This window comes from Nestor notabilis, unplaced genomic scaffold (assembly GCF_000696875.1).
Source record: "Nestor notabilis isolate BGI_N333 unplaced genomic scaffold, ASM69687v1 scaffold13115, whole genome shotgun sequence".
Classification (NCBI taxonomy): Eukaryota; Metazoa; Chordata; class Aves; order Psittaciformes; family Psittacidae; genus Nestor; species Nestor notabilis.
Window position 1 is genome coordinate 12259 of NW_009927980.1, and position 21434 is coordinate 33692.

General features: G+C 37.6%; 1 protein-coding gene across 1 annotated transcript in view; it reads left to right on the forward strand.

The window, feature by feature from the left end:
* Positions 1-711: 711 nt before the first annotated feature.
* The window catches only part of TANC1 (tetratricopeptide repeat, ankyrin repeat and coiled-coil containing 1), a 47387-nt gene continuing 26664 nt past the window's right edge, over positions 712-21434 (forward strand). The window contains exons 1-4 of the mRNA XM_010014307.1: positions 712-940; positions 12180-12281; positions 14894-15015; positions 15959-16148. Coding sequence (XP_010012609.1) covers positions 712-940; positions 12180-12281; positions 14894-15015; positions 15959-16148 — 643 coding nt within the window. The remainder of the gene's footprint in view (positions 941-12179; positions 12282-14893; positions 15016-15958; positions 16149-21434) is intronic.

Here is a 21434-nt window from a genome sequence, read left to right on the forward strand (position 1 = left end):
TACTTGTATGTGTGCTGTCTTTGAACCATTACTCTGAGCAATATATTTGTCTGTTGTTTTGAAAATACATTGTTGATTTAGCTGAAATTGCATTTTCTGCACCAGCAAGAAATTACTGTTTTGAGTGTATTTCCCTGTTTTGATGTGCCACTTAGTACATTGAGAACCAATAGCTTGTTTTTTCCTTAGATTAAAAAAAAATCACTGTTGCTGTTAAATTGCACATAACTGGATCTTCAGTTAAAAAAAAAACAACAAACCAACAGAAAAATAAAGCTTAGGCTGGCCATCTATAAGTGTACCTTTTAGTGATCCACCTTTTGATTGTGTGTAAGGGGTAACCCAGCTAAATTGCTCCTTTAACAAGTTAAATTATTTTGAGGTGGTCTTGACTTTCAGGATATCACAGTGATCCTAAAATAAATTTTCAGCTGCAGGAATACTTTTATCTTAATAGGAAACTCAGTTTTACCTCTAAGGATGAAATCTGAAAAGTGGTTACTTTGTTGAAGTACTTTCTTCCACCTTGGTGCTTCTATTACAATAGAACAAAATCTTGCATGCTTGTATATTTAATTTTTTCTGGATTCTGCAGTGGAGGGTGCACAGTAAGATGAGTCACGCTGAATTGTTGCTGGCAAATACATTTTCCTATGTTAAATATTTGTATTTCAATGCAACTCTCTGTTTTTTATTTTGGTATATCACATAATGGTTGACGAAATTTTATTTTTAGCAGGTGACTCCAGCCCAGAAAATGCCTTGCAGGTTATAGCAACATCTGGCCACAATGCAGATTTTCCCATTGGCAATCAGCCAGTCTCCGAGGACACTTATAGAATGAACTTGGCTAAAGGAGTCTCAATGTCACTGCCATCTTCACCTCTGCTGCCACGCCAGTCCTATTTGATGCAGTCAAGATCAAACAAAAAGTCTCCAGGTAAAATGAAGCTGATGAGCAACTAGACTCAGGTTTTGGTGCAATTTATACATAAGTAACACAGTAGTATCATGTTAATCTTTTGCAATAAGAACAAGAGCAGTGAATGCTTTTTGTGTGTTCCCAGGGATTTGGTGATCAAATAGAATATATTATTTCATATGGCAAAGAATTATTCTAACTGGTATCACAAATACCTGTATTGAAATGTCTGAGTATGTTTAAAACTGTTTATTTACGATTAGTACAGCAGGTAGATAGAAGACAACTGCAAAAAACTTTTTTATGCATATGTTAGTGACTATAAGAGTGTTGTTTGTGGCTTATACAGTACATTTATTTTGCTCATATCTGCAAACATAAATGCATTAATAGGTAAGTTGCTGCTGAAGTTGCGACAAGAAACTTGTTAATTTTCAGTGGTTGGGTCTTTAGTAATGACTGCATGCTTATGTGTGAGCTTTGCTAAATAAGGTGCTCCATCTGGTTCCCTTTTATCAGCATTCTGCACATATAAATCATTCCAACACATTAACGTCACTTGGGTTCATCCAGGTCAGAGCTTGAGTGTCAGGTGAAATTGTCCGTATTCCTATTACTTGTGGAGACACTCAACAGTTTTGGGTTCTTTGTTGTAAAGTTTATAAAGTCTAGGAACAAAAAGTGTTGAAAGTTGGTTTTTGTCAGCACTGAGAAATGTCTTGGTTAATGACCTGTTTTACAAAAAATTAAAGAAAAATGTTGCTCAAAGAATTGCAACAGGATAGTAAATACAATTTGTAACAACTGTTCTTGGTTTAAGTTGCTTGTCAGCATTTTTTTTTCCTTTCAAAGTTTAAAAATAAAAATCTCACTTCATGCTTAAATAGTTTTGGGTTGGTTTTGACAGTTCATGTAAAATTTTGAGCCACTGGTATTTTGTTGTTTATCTCTTACTGCAGCTGACTATCATACTTTAGTATTTTAAAGGTAGGGTGAAGCCCTTATAATGGGGAAGGAAATGGGATTTTGCCAAAGATTTAAAAGAAAGTCAGGATTTAACTCCTAGTTTTGTTACTCTTGGGAAAGCTTAACTGCATTCTAGGTACATTTGAGTACATGAGGTACAACCTCCCCACTCCATGATTTAGTTTAGTGACATGCATTTTTATAAGCAGTGTGTAGGTTGCTGTTTCTCTTGGAAACGTCCTCTGCTATTTCTTTGACTTTCAACAAACTATACCTGATAGAAGATGACTTAATATGTATTACCTGTCTAACATCTGCAGCGGGAGTAATAAAAAGAGAGTATACTAGTCTACTGATTTCAAAGCACTCTGGTTTAGTAGCTTACAAATAGCAAGTTAAAGATTTTTCAGGATATGGTGAATGTATGAAGAAAGGATTGCACAGAAAGTGAACATGGGGTTCTGAAGTTAAGATGTAGTAATGAAGTTACCTGATTAGTGGTAGAATAAGATTCTATTTTTAGTCCTCTCAGTTAACAGGTGAAGACAAAGAAACTACTTAGAGATGTATTTCTCAATGTAAATCATACCATTAAGATTTTTTCAAGTCTTTGAAACTGTCTAATTGAGCAGAGGAAGAGGTTGTCATGACATGTAGTCATTTGTTGTACATTTGTTTCTGTAGTTCTGTTTGTATAACCCAGGCATGTTGATGTTCATATATGCAAAGGTATCACCTTATATAACTTATTTCTTTGAGATAAAATTCTATTTAATGTCTAGTAGACTGAAGCAATATACTGTATGTGTACTCAGTGGTAATGATTAAAGAGTATATTCACTAAATGCTACTCATTTTAGTTAAGAGTTTTTAATAATTTTGTGTAGAGTCTGAATAGTATTTGTTATTTTTTATATGTTTTAGTTTAAAATCTTACTTAGTAAATTCAGAACAGATTTTCCTGACAGGATGTTTTAGAGTTATGAATTCAAAAATAAAACTTGTAGTTAACCAAGAGTTACTTGCACTAATGTTCATGAAAACATCTATATTTGAGGGCTTCGTACTCAGTACATTCCTACTTTTCTAGCAAATTTGTCTATCTAGTTCTGCATCTATATTTGCTGATTTAAAGTACTTACTCAATTATGCAAGTGAATAAAAATAGCTTTTCCTGGTCAAATAATTTTAAAATGAAACCTGGAAGAATAATCTGCAGTAGGAAATGTGCTGTAAAATGTTTTGTGTTTTTGTGTAACTGGTATTGACATTGAAATCTTTCACAGAATTACTCTAGTCCATTTTAATTTCTTTAAAATTTGTCAGTGTTTTGAGTAGGACTTGAGCAAACCTTTTCCTTTTATAATTGCATCATCCATTCACAAGCTGGTTACCCATCACTTGAAACTCTTAAAAACCAGCATTTTATTTCTACAAAAAGTGATTTAGTTAATGTTGGAAGTATGTTTTGTACTTAATTTCCTATATTTTTAGAAAGTTGCACACTCACAGATAGTGCTTCAAAGAAAGCAAATTCTTTGATTGTATCTTGCTAAGCAAAAGATGTTGCAAACATTTTGAACATCTTAGGAAATTTTATATCATTTAGCAGTAGTACCATATGAAAACTAGCAACAACAAACAGAACTATAAGGCCAGTTTGTAAATTTACATTCAGGCAATGTATTAATCCAAACTGATTAACTGTTTAATTTATGATTTTAAATAATGGAAAAGTACTTTTTCCCCACCCCCTTCCTGTCAGGCTTATTCTCACTTGTATGAGCATTTGCTAATTTTGAAGGTTATTTTACCTTGCAGGATGCTTCCCTCTGAATGTTGTATACCCCTGTGTAGTTTTCTACTCTAGACGTCTCAGGGAATAGAATGCTTTTGCCAGTGTGAATTAGCCACAGATGTGCTGTTCCATGCTAGGCATATTTGTTCTGTGAATAATATAATTATCACTTCTCAGGTTTGGAGTCATCTTGATGAGAAAAGTGCTTGGGTACCTTACTGATTAGTGAGTTAAAGGTATCTGTTCAGAACAGGTTTGTAAATTGATGGTCCAGTGAACCCCTGGGCAAACACAGGACTTTCTGGTCTTGGTGTTTCTTTGAAACTGCTGTCCTGATCTCTGGCACCCCACATTCCATTTCCTTCCTCACATCTGGTACCCCTCCAGGTAGGGATTCAAGCCTGAGACCGAGCTGATGAGTCCTCATATATGAGGAGACTGCTGCGTTAGCAGTTTTATTGTTCCTATTGCAGGAGAGAGGCATGGTGACTCACGTACACAACTGGGAGGGCATCTTTGCTGCAGTGTGTGTGGTCATAGCTGCTTTTTGCCCATCATCTGAAAGTAGGTCAGCCACTAGAACCTCCTAACACATAGGGAGGCAAAACCACTTGAGAGCAAGCTGAACTTCTTCATTGGAACATGGAAAGCTGCAGCATCCCATTTGCACAATCTGCTATTAGTGACATTATGCTTTAATTATTTGCATAGGAGGAGCTTTTTCTTTGTGAGAAGAGCTTGGAAGAGTACCAGTGTTTCTGGCCCTGGTTCAGCCCTCAACCCTTAACTATAAAAGGAGGGAAGAGAGAAACTATATCTTAAATTACTAAGGAGCCTAAAATTATTGGCAGAACTAAAGTGACTGGTTCATTTGGAGTCAAAAGCTTCCTTAATGAAATAGTTCATTGAGGAGGAGGTGGATAAAAGAGCAGAAACAAACAGAACAAGGAAAAAGTTGTCAGCAGGACAACTCTGGGAAGGGGAGCAGTAAATTATAAACTGTCACAGTAAGTTGAATTTCTTATACTCATAAACCTAGAATGAGCATTGCTTGGACTGGTAATCTTACAGGTATGCAGTGAAACCAATATTTATGTTCTTAAAGGGGTAACAGTTGATTATATGCTGATATAGGAGGGTCAGATAAAAGAATGAAAATACTGATTTATAAAGGAGATTCAAAAGAATTGGTTGTTGGAGTCTAGGGTGTGAATGAAAGATACTGCTGCTGCACTTGGAGCAAATGTTTACTGATTTAAATTATTGATACCATCATGCTTGAACAGAGAAGGAGGCAGCTTTCCTTTTAAAGACATCACTGAGTGCCAGAGAGGACTGCTGGAAGAGTCTTCCATAAATGTGCAGTAGAACTTTTAGTTAGTTTTTTAATTAAACTTTAATTAAAACTTTTTATTAATAAACAAGTTAATCGGCATACCTGGTACTTGAGACTTGACTAGGTAAGAGAACCAGTTTCACCTAAGGCTTCAGTTTTGGGCATCGATCTTGAGAACATGGGGAAGCAGTTCCTCTTGCATGCAGTAAGCTGCCCAAGTGGAAGGTCCTGCATGTGGGTCATGCAATCTGTCAGTACAGACACAGAGTCAAATATTTAATGCTGATGGGAAGGAAAGCTGGTTCAAAGCACAAGTTACAGTAATTTCTTGGAAAGCCAGCTCTTCTGCAATCAAAAAGCATTAAAAATTGGGAAAGCAATAGATTATAAACAACAACAAAAAAGTGTCATTATAGAATTCGATAAATCTGTAGTTCATCTACACCAGGAAGATACTGGTAGCTCTGGTGATACCAACTTGAAAAATGTACACTAAAGCTAGAGAAGGGCTGCAGGAGTGACTAAAGGTGTGGAATGTCTCTGAAATCACTTAAATAGATTCAACTGGTATTTTTCTGCTTGGAAGAAAGACAATTTTAGGGAAAAGGAGACAGTACGATTACTATTTCATGCAGTGCTGGGTTAATTTGTGGGTGGTGCAGATTGTTAAAAGAAGGTGGGGATAAATTCTTGGAAGGAAAATCCATCTAGCACTCTTAAATAGAAAGTGACCACTTACGACTTGGGAAATGATAAGCCTCTTAACACAAGTCACGAAAAATTACTTCCCTAGCTTAGATTCTTCTCTGGCTTTGCTGCTGATGTTCATCTGTTCCAGATGAACCTTTTATCAGACCTGATTCAGTCATCTTACACTTTGGGAAAAGAGCTTCCATTGTGCAGATACAGTTAATCTTTAAATGGGTCCTTTATCATCCATGGAATAATTCATGTCTCCTGTTCTGGATTGGTGCATGAAAATAAACTTATTATGAATTTTCCTAGTTATTGCGATATTGTGCACCAGATTTGCAAGTACTGTAGGTCACTTCCACAGTAGTTTGTGAGGAAGAAAATTCATTACAGGGTCTCCTCCACAGCTTAACATGTGAGTGTTAAAAATACATCCTGAAGATATTTCCATTCTGATCTATTTTTACATGACTGCTACATGTTGCTCTGGTTCTTCTGGAATGGTTGCTTTTTGTTCAGCTCTGACATATCTAATTATACTTATGCTTACAAATGACCAATTTGGACTATTGTCTCCTTAAAGAATGTGATTTTTGTTTCAAAGAAATGTATTTTTAGTTGCTTTCACCAGGGCCAATGCCCCATATATTTGTTATGAAATAGCATTGAAAGAGCACCCTCTGGTGATAGTTGGTAACTAAGTTACCTTTTAGTTTAAAAAAATGTAATCATCCTACAGTCTCTAGGTAGAGATATAAACTTGTGTTCATGTATGACTTACATTCCCTGCCCAGTATTTCTTACCTAAGAAATGAGATTATCACCATATTCTCATACTGCACTTTTAGGTGGAGATCTGAAAGAATAGGTGGGTCCCATGAGGAAATGCCTCTGTGCTCCTGTAGAACTAGCTTGTACCTGGGGCAAAAGGTACAGGCTGTGGTGCAGCAGGCAGCGCTTCTCTAGGTCAGCTGCAGTGTGACAGGGCAGCTTGTTGCCCCGGGGAGTCTGACGCCAAAAAGGGGAGAATTGCAACTTGACTTTAAAAGCAGACCTCTGCCTCAGAGTACTCACAAAAATGAACAAGAAATCCATGTGGTTTTTAGAGACTTTATGTAGCATCAGAGGCTGCTACCAAAAGGATGAATGGGACACTTTATATGATTGCAAGTGTCATAGCCTAAATATACTATGTTTTTAATAAACAAATTGTGTGATGTCTTGGAGAACTTTGGTGTGCCCTTGAATTTTGAGCCAAGCAGAAGGATGCTATTTGAAGGCAAGAAAACTGTCTTATTGAGGGCAGTGTGGTATAGATAGCTTAGCATGTGGCCTGCAGTCTCTCTTCAGTGCACCCCTAATGGGGTTTACTTTGTTAGCTAGGGAGATTGCAGACAGGAAAAGAAGAAGATGAAAGCCTGGAGTGCAGCCCTAAGTTATATGTTAGCAGTGAAGAGGAGGGAAGCCAGCCTACTGGAGTTGTTTGCAGCATGCAACATGCACACCACCTACTAAGAATAACTGGCAAGCTAGTTGCGTTTTATCCAGCTGCTGCAAGTACTTTCAAAGGAGGGACGGACGTAACCTGAAGGGCTGTGGGGGCAAAGTAACACTTAGCAAGGCAGCAGCACAGTGAGGCAGTTACCCACTAGGTCTGAGGCTCAGTTTGTGCCTGTTCTGTTGTTTGTTGTTTTGAGGTCTTATGGTCATTTTTTCCCTCATTCCAATACATTATAGCCTATTCTATTTTAAGACTTCTTTTGTTGTTATTGAGGATGTATTTTTGTTGTCATTGTTTAATGGGACATTCACCCTCTTTGTTTTGAAAACTGTACCTTTGGTTATATTTGTGTATTTAACTTAAGGAAAGGTGCCAGCTCTATCCTTCATTGTTTTCTTGAAATCTCACTTGTCAAAGGCTGCAGTAGCATGTTGTGGATGCAGTTAGCTTCTTTATACTGAAAGACCTAGTAGCTGTAGAGGTACATTGAGGCATGGTCATGATTGACAAATGTTGGCTTCAGAAACAGTGAAAAGTTACTTCTACAGTTATTTGAGAATTTACCAGTAGCCTTCTACTTTTATCTGCTAGAGCTCCTTTGTGTCTTGAAACTTACGCTTCTACTTGCTAAGTTTGTGAACTTTTGTTGGAAGAAAGGATCCTGCTTAATAGCTTGATAGCTGAGGCCCTTTCTGTGTTGGTTTGTTGGCTTGGTGTCATTAGAAAATGAGGGAACTATGCTTGTTATGTAATTTTTTTTAACTGAAAAGGTTATATTTTTAAAATCAGCTTTTCAATCTGGCACTTTATTCATGGTATTATAGTTCCTACATAAAAGTATATTTTTTTTTTCTCTCCTTTCTTTTTGAAAATGCATTATTTATCAATGAAACAGTATCTGTGTCATTCTATAAGCTTAAGGGATTGAAACACTTTAAACTGTAACTTAAAGTGCCCTTTTTCTTTCAGTTTGAGTTTTATGTGAAATCAGTATAAGCTACATTATGAATACTAAATGCTTCCATCAATAACATTGCTATTTAAAGGTTCCTTTAAGATTGTTGGAGGCAAAACTCACGAAGATACATTGGTTAAAAATGGGCATAAGCCTGTGAAATCACAGTATGGGCTTATGAACCATTAGGGCATGGTTTCATTAACATTCGTTTTGTACTGACTCAGCGATTCTATAACCAGATACCCACAATTTTGTCATCTTTATCAATGATACTCTAGTGCACAAAACAGCGTGATAAAACTTGAACTTGGGGGATGTTTTCCTTATTTTACAGATGTGCAATGTAGATGTTACTGTGTTGTTCCTTCATAGAAGCCTGTAAAATGCCCTGTCTTCCTTCACTGGACAGACTTCCCAGGGCAGAGAAAAACAGATACTGTCAGCAGTGGGTGACTGAGCTCAGCTGCTTTCTTGTGGAAGCATTCCTGATCCGGGATGTCCTGAGGGGAGGAAGGACTAAATTCACTGAGCTGGTGTACCAGCAGCTCAGTTTAGAGGCGGGGATGGGATGTGGAGATCATATGCCCAGCAGTGTAGCTAGCTGTTGCTCCAGAGGCATGCTGTGAGCTGCCCTTGGGTCATATACAAGCGCCTCTAGCTTTCTGGGAGCTTCCTGGCTTCTGCTTCATCTTTCTTTGGAGACACTGGTCAGTGCTCAGATCTGGAGTTCTGGCATTCCACAGTTACAGTGTGGACATGGAAGTAACTGGGACTTGCATCCTGGATGTCAGCATTTCCTGGCCTGCTGCCATTTTGTTTCTCATTAACTGTAAGCTAAACTGTTAGCAAAAGACCTTCTACCACCAGGCACTAGTTCTGCAATGTGCAGAGTTGGGAAGTGAAACAACTTGAAAATTGCAAAGTTTTGTAATAATAAAATCCATGGTCTGCTGCTTCAAAGGCTTGGTGGTTTTGCCTACTGTATGTTGGTTTATTCAGTGTTTTCTGCTTAAAAAAAAAACCAAACAAAACATAGTAATTGTAACAAGGTAGTAGCCTACTGACAAGTTAGCTCTGTCAGTAGTTTATTACTGAGAGATATAAGAAATAATTAGTAATAGAATTCATCACCTGCTTTCACTATGGGCTTATTACTGATGAAAGATGGAGCTTGGAAACAGATCTTGATTCTAGAGCTTCAGTTGCTTGACAGCATGTCAGTGCAAACTTAACCAGTCTGACCAGGGAAGACACATGGCTGAGATCTTGGGATTTTATTTTGTTTTCAAGTCTATCATAAATTTGATTAAATAAAGGGTCTAAAAGGAATACTTTTTGAAAGCCAAAAACTGGCATGACTTGAAGATGAAGTCACTGTAGCTTTAAACTTTCATTTTGGTAAGTGCTTTTAATAAAGACTTCTGAAAGTAGTTCTAATTCTGGGTTATAAACAAAATACATAACTTGGAAACTAACGCATTTGGTGAGGTGAAGGATCTGGGAAACAAGGCATGTATAGCATAGTGTTGATAATTATTAGTGCTTGAGATTTTTAGAACAATTTAGATGCTTCTGATAAAGACCAAGATCGTGCTGTGAGAAGGTCTGGTGTCTTTTCTGCTGAACTTAAACTGCAGTGTGAAATGTTCTGGGAAAGTGAGAGAGGGATACAGTAGGAAAGCAAGGGGAGAAGAGCTTCCTCAGGGGGAGAGGAGTAGGGAAGTAAGAGAAACTGAGCCTGGCTGGGGGAGTCAAGTTGCACTGTGATTAGGTGAGGAAGTACAGCTGTGACAGAACACCTTGGGGCAGGACCTGATCCTGTAAAGATGGTTCGGAATGGATGGGGTGAAAGGAAAGTTTGTGAGAAAACCTCGCATTCCAGGATCTGGAAGAGCTTCACCAGAGAGGGCAGTAGTCCCAACAGCTGCTATTTCAAACTGTCCAAGATTCCTTCTGTAGTGCTTGAATGCTGCTTAATTACACCTAGGTTAATATTTTTCTGCTACTCTGGCTTCTTTTAGTTTGATGAGGACAAATGGGGCTCATTTAGTAAGCACTTGTATTCAAGGTTTTTTCTTTTTATTGTTCGGTATGAGTTTCTAGTACCTTCTCTGTCTTCTTAGAATCACAGAATATCTCAAATTTGAAGGGATAATCAAGTCCAACTCCCTGCTCATTGCAGGGTTGCCTAACTAAACCATATCATCACGAGCTAAGATACAATAGAGTATTTGAGCTGAGTTCTAGCATTTCACCTTCTCCCATTTGAATTTGACGGAATTCAGCTTTGAGGTTCTTTGATGGAAATAAATAAATGTGACCACATGTCGTAGCACAAGAAATGTTTTACATGAAATATGCCAAGTTCTGCATGTTTGCGTTTGAGGCTCTGATTTTGTTATTATGATGAACAAAATAGTAAGAGTAATACACAAACATGCAAGATGTAAAAGTGGAATGCTGCCAGTAGCATGGTTTTCTCTTGTGCTTTGTCACTGTGGCCTAATATACGTATTTAAAAATAATTTGGCTGCAGCATGTTGGACATATTTGCAAGTGAGGAAACTTTCTTTCCTACTCTTACAGTGTTGTTAAATGACAGAGAGAACCTGAGATAGTAGCTCTGATTTAACAAGAGGTCATTTTTAAATAAAAAGGGAAAAATTACTGTTGCTAAAGATGGGGAAATTCAAAGAAATACCTGTGTTTTCATGTTCTGTTAAGCCCAGCAACTAACTGTGTTTCTAGGCACTTCTAGCTAATAACAAGTTTCTTCCGGATGAAATACTGGAATTGCCTGTCACACCTTAAGCTCACTAAAACTTTGAAAGTTTCAAGTGGCTTTGTTACACAAATGACAAGAAATTGGGATTGTCTTAAGAAAAATTTATCACAAAAATTTGGCCTTGAGTTTTCAGTGCCACTAATGATGGTGTTTCCATTTCCCATGCCAATTACATGTCTTTAGCTTTCCAGTGTGCGACTTGTCAATTTTCCTTGTTCACGCTTTTCCAAAACTCTTAGGTTGCAAACGCTTTTATTGATACAGAAGTCTTGCATGTGAGTAAATATATGGTGGAGTTTGAGGTTTATGACATACTGTGCATCAATGTAAGCAGTGTAGCTGCCTATACTATTCGTTGCTGAATTTTACCCTGTGTTTGTAGCTTAAGGTGTTGATTTAGTAGTACCCATATACTTTTTCTGGTAAACCTTTAGAGGGCAGCACCGCTTCCTTTTGTTACGCTAAGAGTGTAGTTTACATTTTCTGTGGTTGTTACTAAACCATATTTAGCAAAGAATAGGGACATAAACAGCCTGAAACCAAATTATGAAGCTAAAAGTGAGAGTAAAGAATGAATCGGACTAATTTTTTTTTAAGTGTGTGTGTGAATTTATCGTATTAATTCTTCTTAATACTGAAGGTGGTATGTTTGAACTTAGTATGTATGTGGACATTAAACTGCTGTTTAATGAAACCATTAGTAGCCCCCAATGTTTTCTTTCAGTTTTTTAAACTCGTCTTCACCATTACTTATGATAAGGGCATGTGTCAGTATTTGGAGGAAGTACACTGTAATATAAAGCTGCTTTGCTTTTAATTTGTGTCTTGTTGCAAGCTGCTTGCTGGTAGTCTTTCTCTCCTGGCTTCAAAGATGCTGATAATAAAATTATTTTCCTGGTATAATGGAAAATGAAAGCTCTGAGGACATCTGTTGAAAGTTGTCTGAGTTTGAACTTGAAAAAGTCACTCACTTCATATACACAGGAAACTTTTTCAGGCAAGCAGATTGGGTTTGTTTTCCAGCAGGATTTGCATTCCAAAACGCCTGAAGAGTGTTTTTCTCACAAGAGTGGAAGTGCAGCAGCTTCCTCCTCTTTACAGTAACAGCTGTGTATGTAAAAGTAATTCCTTGTCTTATTTTGCAGAGGGTAGACGCTGTACATCTAAACCTGTGGTCCATCTGGAAGAAATAAGTTACACTCAGCTCATTCCCATTGCAGGTCCGATCAGGAAGCCCAAGTATGTGGAAAGTCCTAGAGTGCCAGGTGAGGCAGCTCTACCACTGAGGAAAGGATTGGAGCAAGGAGAACCCAGTCCAAATGGTAAGAGGCAGTTCAGCGATACTTTATTTGGTAGAACAGCTGTTCATTTCAGACAGTGATACAAAGGGGCCTGCACAGTAAGGAACTAAGACTATTTGTAAGAATGTTTTGTGGATTTAACATGCTGTGGTAAAGAGGAGATACTTGCCATTATACTTAGGTAATCTGTGGAACTGTCTCAGTGCTTGGACCTGTGCGTCTACTGCAGGCAATATGATGTCCAAGTGTTGTTGACTGCTGCATATGCATACTAGAACTTTTCTGAACTTGTTTTTAATGTAAATTGAGTCCATGTGTGTAGCTCTGCTCAGGGTACAATGCTTCATTTTAGAAATTTTGTAAAAGCTTGCTAAATAAGAATACAGGAACAGTAGCTTCCTGTGTTGGCTCTTACAGGGAAAAGCTACGTCTCTGGGGTTAATTGGCATGTTCGTTAAGTTTGACTAGTGCAGCAGAGTGTGACTTTTGTTTTGACCATGACATTCACTGTCAAATGACCCATTTGTTGGTGTATGACTATATGCACTATAACATGGATTTCGTACACCTTGTATCTTTAGATTAATTTTTCAGTTTAGCTGACCTTGTTAAGGTCATTGCATGTAACTGGCAAGGTTCCAGCTGAAAAATTATTTATTTTCCTTTTGCTTCAATTTTAATGGAAACTACAGTTTTAAACCTCAGTGTTTTTCTTTTTTAAAAGCCCCTTATTTTTGATCTTTATTAGTGAAAATAGAACTCATTGTAGTTATTTTTGCCATCATCTTCTGTATGCCCTATTTGATATGTTGTAGTTACCCTGATCCCTTTTGTGCCTCCATCTTCGTAGCTGTCTTGGTGCTAGCATTTAAGTTTTATGTCCAGCTGGGGGAGCATGTCCCTCATCTCCCTCATCGAAAGGTCACCATCTCGCCATGATCCTCGTCTTCACAGAGCTGTACTCCTATACAGTGATACTGGTGAAAGTCAGAATTGAACTCCAGCATTAAGGATTAAACAGTAGTTGCTGGGTTGAACACCTCAAACTCTTGGCTTTTATCTCTGCTGCTGAACTGAATTTGGTACTCTGCCTGACAGTTACTCAGACTTGTCAAAGATTAATATTGTAATATAACAATAATAGGGTTTTGTAACTTTTATAGGAGAATGAAGATGGTGATTTTGTGAACTCTGTGATTTACAGGATTGTAAGATTAATTGTAATCCTTGAAATGACAATTTTGCAGAGAAGATACGTTTTCCAGTCAAATATTCTAAGACCTGTCAATTTGCAAATTATTCTGAAATAAAAAACCTTTTGCTATGTGCTTTCAAAAAAGACACCATTTCACAGACTTCCTCCTTTGGGGATTAAGAGGCAATCAAGTAATTCCATCATCCAGAGTAAAACCTTAAGTTGTCCACAGAATTAAGAAATACGAGCATTCAAGCAGGCATTGAGCTGGAGTGAAATGAAGATGGGTGGCTGACTAGTAAACGATGCATATTTGCCAACCATGGGGTTTATGTCACTCATAATATTGAAACATTGTTGAAGTAATGCTTACTGGTTAAGCTGTTCACTTAAAATCATTGCTTTCTATGTTTTTCTTACAGTCTGCAGCTTGGGGAAAAATGTGCTATTTATTACAAATACCACTGAATGTCAGCTGTGTGTAATGTGGTTAGATGCCATGTGCTCTTCATGAAGAGTAAACACTTCTGACACTTACTTGGCTTAGCGAAGCTGTAAAGGAAAGACCAAAGTAAAAGGGGCAGTTCAGCTTTCTTTAGTTATTATTTCTTTTTTATTTCCCCTGACCCTGCTTGTGGATAGTGTAGACGGTAGTGCAGCTACCTTCACAAATCTAGAGGGTTTGTGTGCCTTTTTAAACTTCATCAGCAAATCCATACATTGACATCTCTCTCCCCTTCTACATTCTTCTTCATTCTTCCTTATGCATTGGAGCTTTTTGTTACATGAAGTCTCCAAATTTTGAACTGATCAAACTGTTTTGATGTCCCTGTTGCTTCCAGTTGCATGGTGCTGACGTTCAGGAGTGCCATGCCCAGAAGCATTGGTTGGGAAGTAGCAGCATATGCTTCTGTGGTTTTCCCCCTTTGCAGGGTCAGGCGGCAGCTACCGCAACCAGCAGTGCTATAGCTGAGGATTCGTGCTGTTTCTCTGAGTGGTTAGATGATGCTCCTTAATTAATTGACTGTTTATACCTGAGGATGGGGCAGGCCTACATATGTTAGTGGACAAAATAAATGCTGTACAAATGTTTCTGCTAGGGAAGATGATTATGGGTTGGTAGATGGTGCCAAACTGTTGGCATCAAAAAAAGAAAATGGCAGAAGATGCTGGCTTGCCGGATTATATTAGCAGTAGGTGTTTTCCCTAAGCAGATCGTGATGGGCTGTTTTTGCTGGCAGTTGCCTCATTTTGAACTATGTCTCATTACACTTGTTGGGCACCAGAAGACTTTTTAAAGCACTGTACTGGTAAATATTTTTTCAACCAGAAAAGCTGGGACATTTAGAACTTGTGTCACATCCTTTTCATAGCAAGCACAACAAAAATATATGCAAGACTCTAATTTTCACCATCTTTTTTTTCCCCCATTCCAAAGCAAAGCCTGATAAAGACTCGAGCTGTTCTCCTGCAGCACAAGAATTGATGACAAGATTGGGTTTTTTACTGGGAGAAGGGATCCCAACTTCTGCTCATATAGAAGAAAAAAATGAAGTCATGGTAGGATAATGGAAAATAATACATTTAATGTTCATCCTATTTTTGAGAGGACTAATGTTAATTCCTCTGTTTCTTGGTTGCAGTTACTTGATAGCAGAACGCAATCCGTTTTAATAGACATGTGGTAGTAGAATTGTAAGTTAGTTATAGTAAGTATGTCTGTTTTGAAACTGTGAGTTGATTTTGCATTCTTTAGGGGAAAAAAAGAGAGATTAGGCTTCTCATCATTTCTGGACATTAAACCTGAAGTGAATAGCTTCAGAGTTCTCTCTGCCTTTAGTATTTAGGAGGAACATTTTTTTTGCCTTCTGTTCTCAGTGATTTATGAGAATGAAAAATGTCAGGGGGTTGTTAAAATAGGAGCATGCTTTTGGGGCATGTGTGTGTTTGTTGTTTCCCCGAGAAGTTCACTTCCATTTGACAGTCTGACATTTGGGGGTAGAGGACTTGGGGAGAAGCAAGCAGCTACTGTCCATAAGAAACTCATCTGCTAACCAAAGCTGCACAGTAACTACCAACCTTTCCTTCTTCCCCTTCCTCTCTCCACTTTTAGTCCCAAGCCTCATAAATCTTAGTGCATCAGTTTGGGTTTCAGTAAGTAAGACTCCAGTTCTGATGTTTTTAATCCGAAGTATAAATACTGGAGGTGGAGGAGAAGGGTATCCAGTAAGATGTTTAATAGAGAAGAAATCTGCCTCACTGCAACTCTTCCACTGAACTGTGAAATTCCCTTTTTTTCTTCAGAGTTCACTTTTTAAGATTAAGATGAAAATACGTCATTATGGTTCTCACTAAAGATAAAGCTTCTGCTTCTTCAAGTTTTTGCTTGGAAAATGGGCTCTTCGCTTTGTTCTTACTGTGCTTCACCTTGATGTTTCTAATTTTCTGCATAGCAGTGTACTGCCTCCTGTGTAATAACTGTTCCTTTCTCTTCACATTGCAGTGTACAGTAGTCAGTCAAGGAGTGAGCCCATGTTCCACCCTCACAAGCAGCACTACATCACCTAGCACTGATAGTCCCTGCTCCACTCTCAATAGCTGTGTTGGCAAAACAGCCGCTAACAAGGGTAGTCCTTGCGGAACCATTAGCAGCCCAAGCTCCACCCTGGAGAGCAAAGACAGTGGAATTATAGGTAAGGATCTTAACTAGTAAAGTAATTAATACAAATTAATCTTAATAGTACAAATCTGAACAGCTGCTTCCTATCATTGTGATCATTTTTATGCTGTTCGTGGATCCCATTTCAAATCCTCAGTACTTGAAAGACTGAAATCATATTCTTTGTAATTGTTGCTGTTATTAGGTGTGCATTTGTATTCTTTTGTTTTCCTGGTGCAGTTCAAATTTCTCCATGTTTTCCTTTAAAATAATTGACTTCCTCTGTTTCTCTCCATTTTTTATTTTCTTCTACTTTTCTCATTTTCCATTATGTTTGTCTCTGTGATGCATTTTGTAATGGTGAAGCCCAGCATAGCTTGAAGCTGGTTTCATTTCCAGCTGAGGAAAAAATAATTGATGTTACTTCATATGAAAATAACCTAAATCAAGCTGTTTAAACTTAGTGCAAACTTTTGAGTAATGAGCATGAAAATGAAGCTAAAGTGGGGCATCATGGAAGAGATGAAGTTGTGTGGTCCTCTGCTAAATAGATGACTGAACCAAGGCTATACATGCATCTCTTACAGGGACTGTTATTTTTAGAAAGGCAGCTGCCGTCACAGACCAACTGTTACATAGCTCCTTATACCAACTCCTTGAGTATTTCAGTAAGTCTGTTTGGTACTAAAGGAGAGAGGTGAATTCTTTGCTGCCTCGTTTGTGCCATCTTCCCTATTACTACTTCCTGTCCTAGTGGGACTTTGTACCGCTGTCTGCCTGTACCTTCAGGCACCCAGGTGGCTGCTTTAATATTAGTTTCTGAAAGGTCAGGCTGAGATGTGAAAAGCATATTTTTCACGTTGTTATAAACTGTTGTAGGAAGGTTTCTTTATTGGTTTGGTCAATTTTTTATTTTTTTTAAATGCTGACTCCTTAACCTTTTAAAATTGATTGGTCCCTTTTAAAATTGATTTTGTAACAGCTGTTAAGCTTACCAACAAAAGCACAAAATGCCCTATCCATATGCTTTCTCAATATACAGAAGTGAGCTTTCAGTTTTATTTAAGTCTGGACTAAAGGTGGACTAAATTTAGAGAGGCTGAAAAAGGGAAGCAGTTCTAAATCTCAAATGCCTAGATTTGACAAAGTAACTTAAGACATGTCATTGTCTTTGTGAACTTGGTACTTTTTTATTATGACTTGTTTATGGGAGGAATTCCAAGTGAAGTGGTCTCTGCCTGTCACTGTGAATACTACCATGATGATAATTGGTGTAGTACTTGATAAGCAGTGATAATACATGTTTTCATAACACAGTTGTTAACACTTTACTCTGACTTTGTAGTTGTTCTTGCATTTTATTATAAAATGAATTGATAGTCATAAGCTATGACATAACATTGTTTTAACTGAGCAGGTACCCTGAAAGAGATATTCTTCATGGGTCAAAAGACTCATTGTATAACACTTAAGCACTTCAGTTTTAGAAAATGATTCTGTGAACTTGTTCCATAGTAGATTGATAAAACCCATTGTCCACAGTCAATTTTGTGTAAGATCTAGTTTTGAGCTAGCATTAATATTTTGATGTCAATGAAAGGGTATATCAGAGTTGTTGCGCTTGGGTTGATAGATTTCAGTCATTGCCTGACTTGAGAACAGAGTACATTAGTTTTGTCAGAATTTAGGGTTTCCTGTTTTGCTTACACTGTTGCAGGTGTAAAACAAACTGAAATAATTGTACAAGTGGATATATTGGTGAAAAAATAGAGCGATGTATGACTAGAAGAAACAGTAATAGCTCTGGTCGCAAAAAATACTTATCTGTCAATATACCTTAGTTATTTCCTTGTTTAAAATACTTTATAGGGGTTCTGCTTTTTTAATAGAGTAATTTAAATCAGTTCTCCAAGTGGCAGACTGGTCTGAGAGAGTTGTGCCATTAAAACAAAACAGGTTTCCCAGATAGACTATGATTACAAAGATACTTATATCTTTATAAATGCACCTATCTTAAGCTTTTACTGGCTCTGGAAATGATATGTAGACTGGCTCTTAGGCATTTCTGCTTAGGCATGTTTCTTAAATTTGGGACATTTAAGGCTTCTCCAGGTGCTGAGTGTTGCTTTTTATAAAAAGCAAAGTCATGTTGGTTTGGAATACTTAGCTGTTTGGAGATCGAAACCAGTGCAATTGTTCATTTGTTTGAAGTGGTACTGCACTGAAAATTTTCATTGACTTTGCAAAAAAATTTTAAGTTTTAAGGACTGTCTCCTGTTTTGCATGCATTTTTTGTTTGTATCGGTGAGAGGAACATCACTGTGAATATAAATATTGGCGTTAGTAATATACAAAATTGCTTCTCTGATACGTGATGCAGAAGGGGAAAAGAGGATCCTATTTCTCTTTTAATTACATATTTCCAGTCTTACTGAGCTCCTCTGGAAGGTGCTGCAGCCCAGGGGAGGGAATGCATGCATGTTTTCTACATGCAGTTTAATGTCACAGAAGATGCATTTCTTATGCAAATACTTCATGACGTCTTGGCATAAGTACATGCACAGTATCAGTAATGCATAGTTCATCCAAGACTAAGCATCCAAGCAGCTGCTGGTTTTGGAGTGGAGTGGGTTCCTTCTTTCCTTACAGAAAGGAAGGTTAATAGGCTGGAGCTGTGTTCTTTAATCTTATTTAAAACCTCTTCTTGAGTGAGAGCTTCCCTTCTCTCAAGTGGAAAATACAGATGCTGATATAAGCCTACTACCCATGATTTGCAAGCTTGAAATAGTCTGAGTATGTTCATATTCTAAATGAGGTCAGAACTAGCTTCATATGTGGTTAAAATAGTATAGTGGTATGGCAACTGTATAATCCATTGTATAACTTTTTAAATACTAGTATTTTTAAGAAAGTATTTTTGAACCCAGTGATAAAATTTGATTATTAAACTAGTTAAAAGGAAGGGGTTTAAAAAATGGGAGAAAGAAGAAAATAAGTCCTTTATTATACAGGGAGAAGAAAGGATGGTGGACTTGTGAAATGTATGAGTGTGAGAGCAGTGGAGGGAAACCTAGAGAAGACTGGGGGTGTGTGTGCAACACCTGTATCAGTTCTTCAGTGAAGTATATATGGTTCATGATGATGGGACAATATTAAAATCATCTGCCGCAGCTCTGCAGAGCTGTCACTTATGTCTCAAATTCAGGGAGAATTTGAACATGCCCTGTCCACTGGCAACCCACGGCAGCACCCCTTCCATCTGTAACACCAAGAAACCGAGGAGAGAAATACGACACATCTCTCTGATAAATGACCAGTGCTTTTCTTTTTTTAAATACAAACGTTTCTGTGCATTGAAATTTGTTATTAGTAATAAATGTGCATTTTAAATAATGTTTAGCAAGTATATGTTTTCTAATGTCTTTGACAGAATTCATCCAACCATGAAAATAGCTTGCTCTTTTGTGCTGCTTATGTGGGCTTCCATTGTATTTCTACTCCCATTATGTTTTCTGGGCCAGCAGACTCTGATGGGAAATCTGTCTTTTCTGCCTTTCTGTCTTTTTACTTACGGTTCAGGTTTCCTTTAGTTTTCTAATGTTTTACTGCTGTAGTTGAATTCTTCCTTGCTTCTATTGAGTTTGACATAATAGTAGTGGAGGCAGGTTTTAATCTTCAGCAATGAGCTAAGTAGGAGAAAAGACTGGGCTACTGGCCAAAATGTAAGCTTTGCTGGATACTAGCTGCTGTTTCAGTATGGAAGTCTTGAGCAGCGAGGTTTCCTCATGCTACATTTCACTCCAGGAGGAATCATAGTTTTAAATATTTCATGCTTCAGGAAGAGCCAGATTTTTTTGACACCATCATAAAAATGAAATAAATTTGTCATATGGAAGTACAATCTGAGCTGTGTGCGAAGGTTAATGGGATGCCTCAAAGCTTTTTTCTTCTGTGGCCTATAAAATGTACATCATATTATTGGTATTAGAATATGAGCTCTTGAATTTAAGCATCAGATCTTAAATTCTTATGAATGTGCACCTAAGCTGGAAGAATGCAAAGTTGTGCAAGTACCTCCTCATCCTTCAAGGCTGAAGTTGCTGTGCAGTTGGTGTGGAAGAAGAATAGTTGGTGCTTCTTCTGATGGGACAAGCCAGAATTTTAAGGAGCAGTCTGCATTTGCATTTTGTTAGCAGTCTAATATGGTGAAATGTTCTACTTAATGGTTTGGTCAGTTGAATGTAGAATCACCACATCCATACTTTTAACATTTTATCCTGGGGAGGACCTACAGTTCACACAGATGATATTTGAACTGGCATTGGGGTTGGTTGTTTGGGTTTTTTGTTTTTGTAATCCCAGTGCTCTTTCATCCTATTTCATATTTTCGTCTCTTGCGTTCAAGTGTTCAAAATGCATTGAGTGTTGGCTTAACCTGTAAAAAATATTTGTTGTTCAGGTATTTTGTGAGTTTAATGTAAGTACTGAAAACATTTAAAATGAGACAGTAATTTCACTATTACACGTACAAAACCCAGTATCTATTTGCAGTGTTCTTATGCAAGCACATTAGCCTAATTTTATCAAACATTACTTAAGTAGGTCTTCAGGAGTATAATTTCTTCACACCTTCAGTTATTGCAGGAGGTCTTGATTAACTACAATCTTGAGGAACTAAAGATGCACTCTAATAATGCTCAGCCACCAAAATGGAATATTTGGAGCACTCCAAATAGTGCAGTTACTGTTGTTTTAGATTTCACCTAGTTAATCACTACCGCAGTGGAAAACCACTGTTCTGTAATGCAGCATCCCAAACCTGCGTGGCCTTCAGGTGTCTTTTAGCTGAGGCTCTGTCTAGCTCTGTGTTGCTTATTTCACAGCATCTGAAATTTTCATAGCAAAAAAAGCACATCTTACTGCCCAAAAGTTTCTCTTAGTATTGAGAAATAATTTGCAAATGTTTTCTGATTAATTTATAATGATATCAGAAACAAGCAAACAAAAAGTTTTTATTTGAGCCTCTCATTTACTTCATACTGCAGTACACTGAAATGCTTTAAAACCCCAAACCAGTATATGTAATAAAATCTGAAATTTTGTTCATGTATTGTACAGGGTCTGATCAAACATGCATGTAGCCGTGTATGCTCTTTCTGACAGTGAAATGTGGTAGGTACTTAAGAAAGGAGTAAAACGTAGCTCGGTTGCTGGCAGCTTTCTATCAAGATAAGTTTGCCAGGCATGTGAGTGCAGGCAGATTGCCATCCTAATGTAGCTACGCTATCTATGTGAGGTGAGCTAGGTCTCTGAAGAGCGG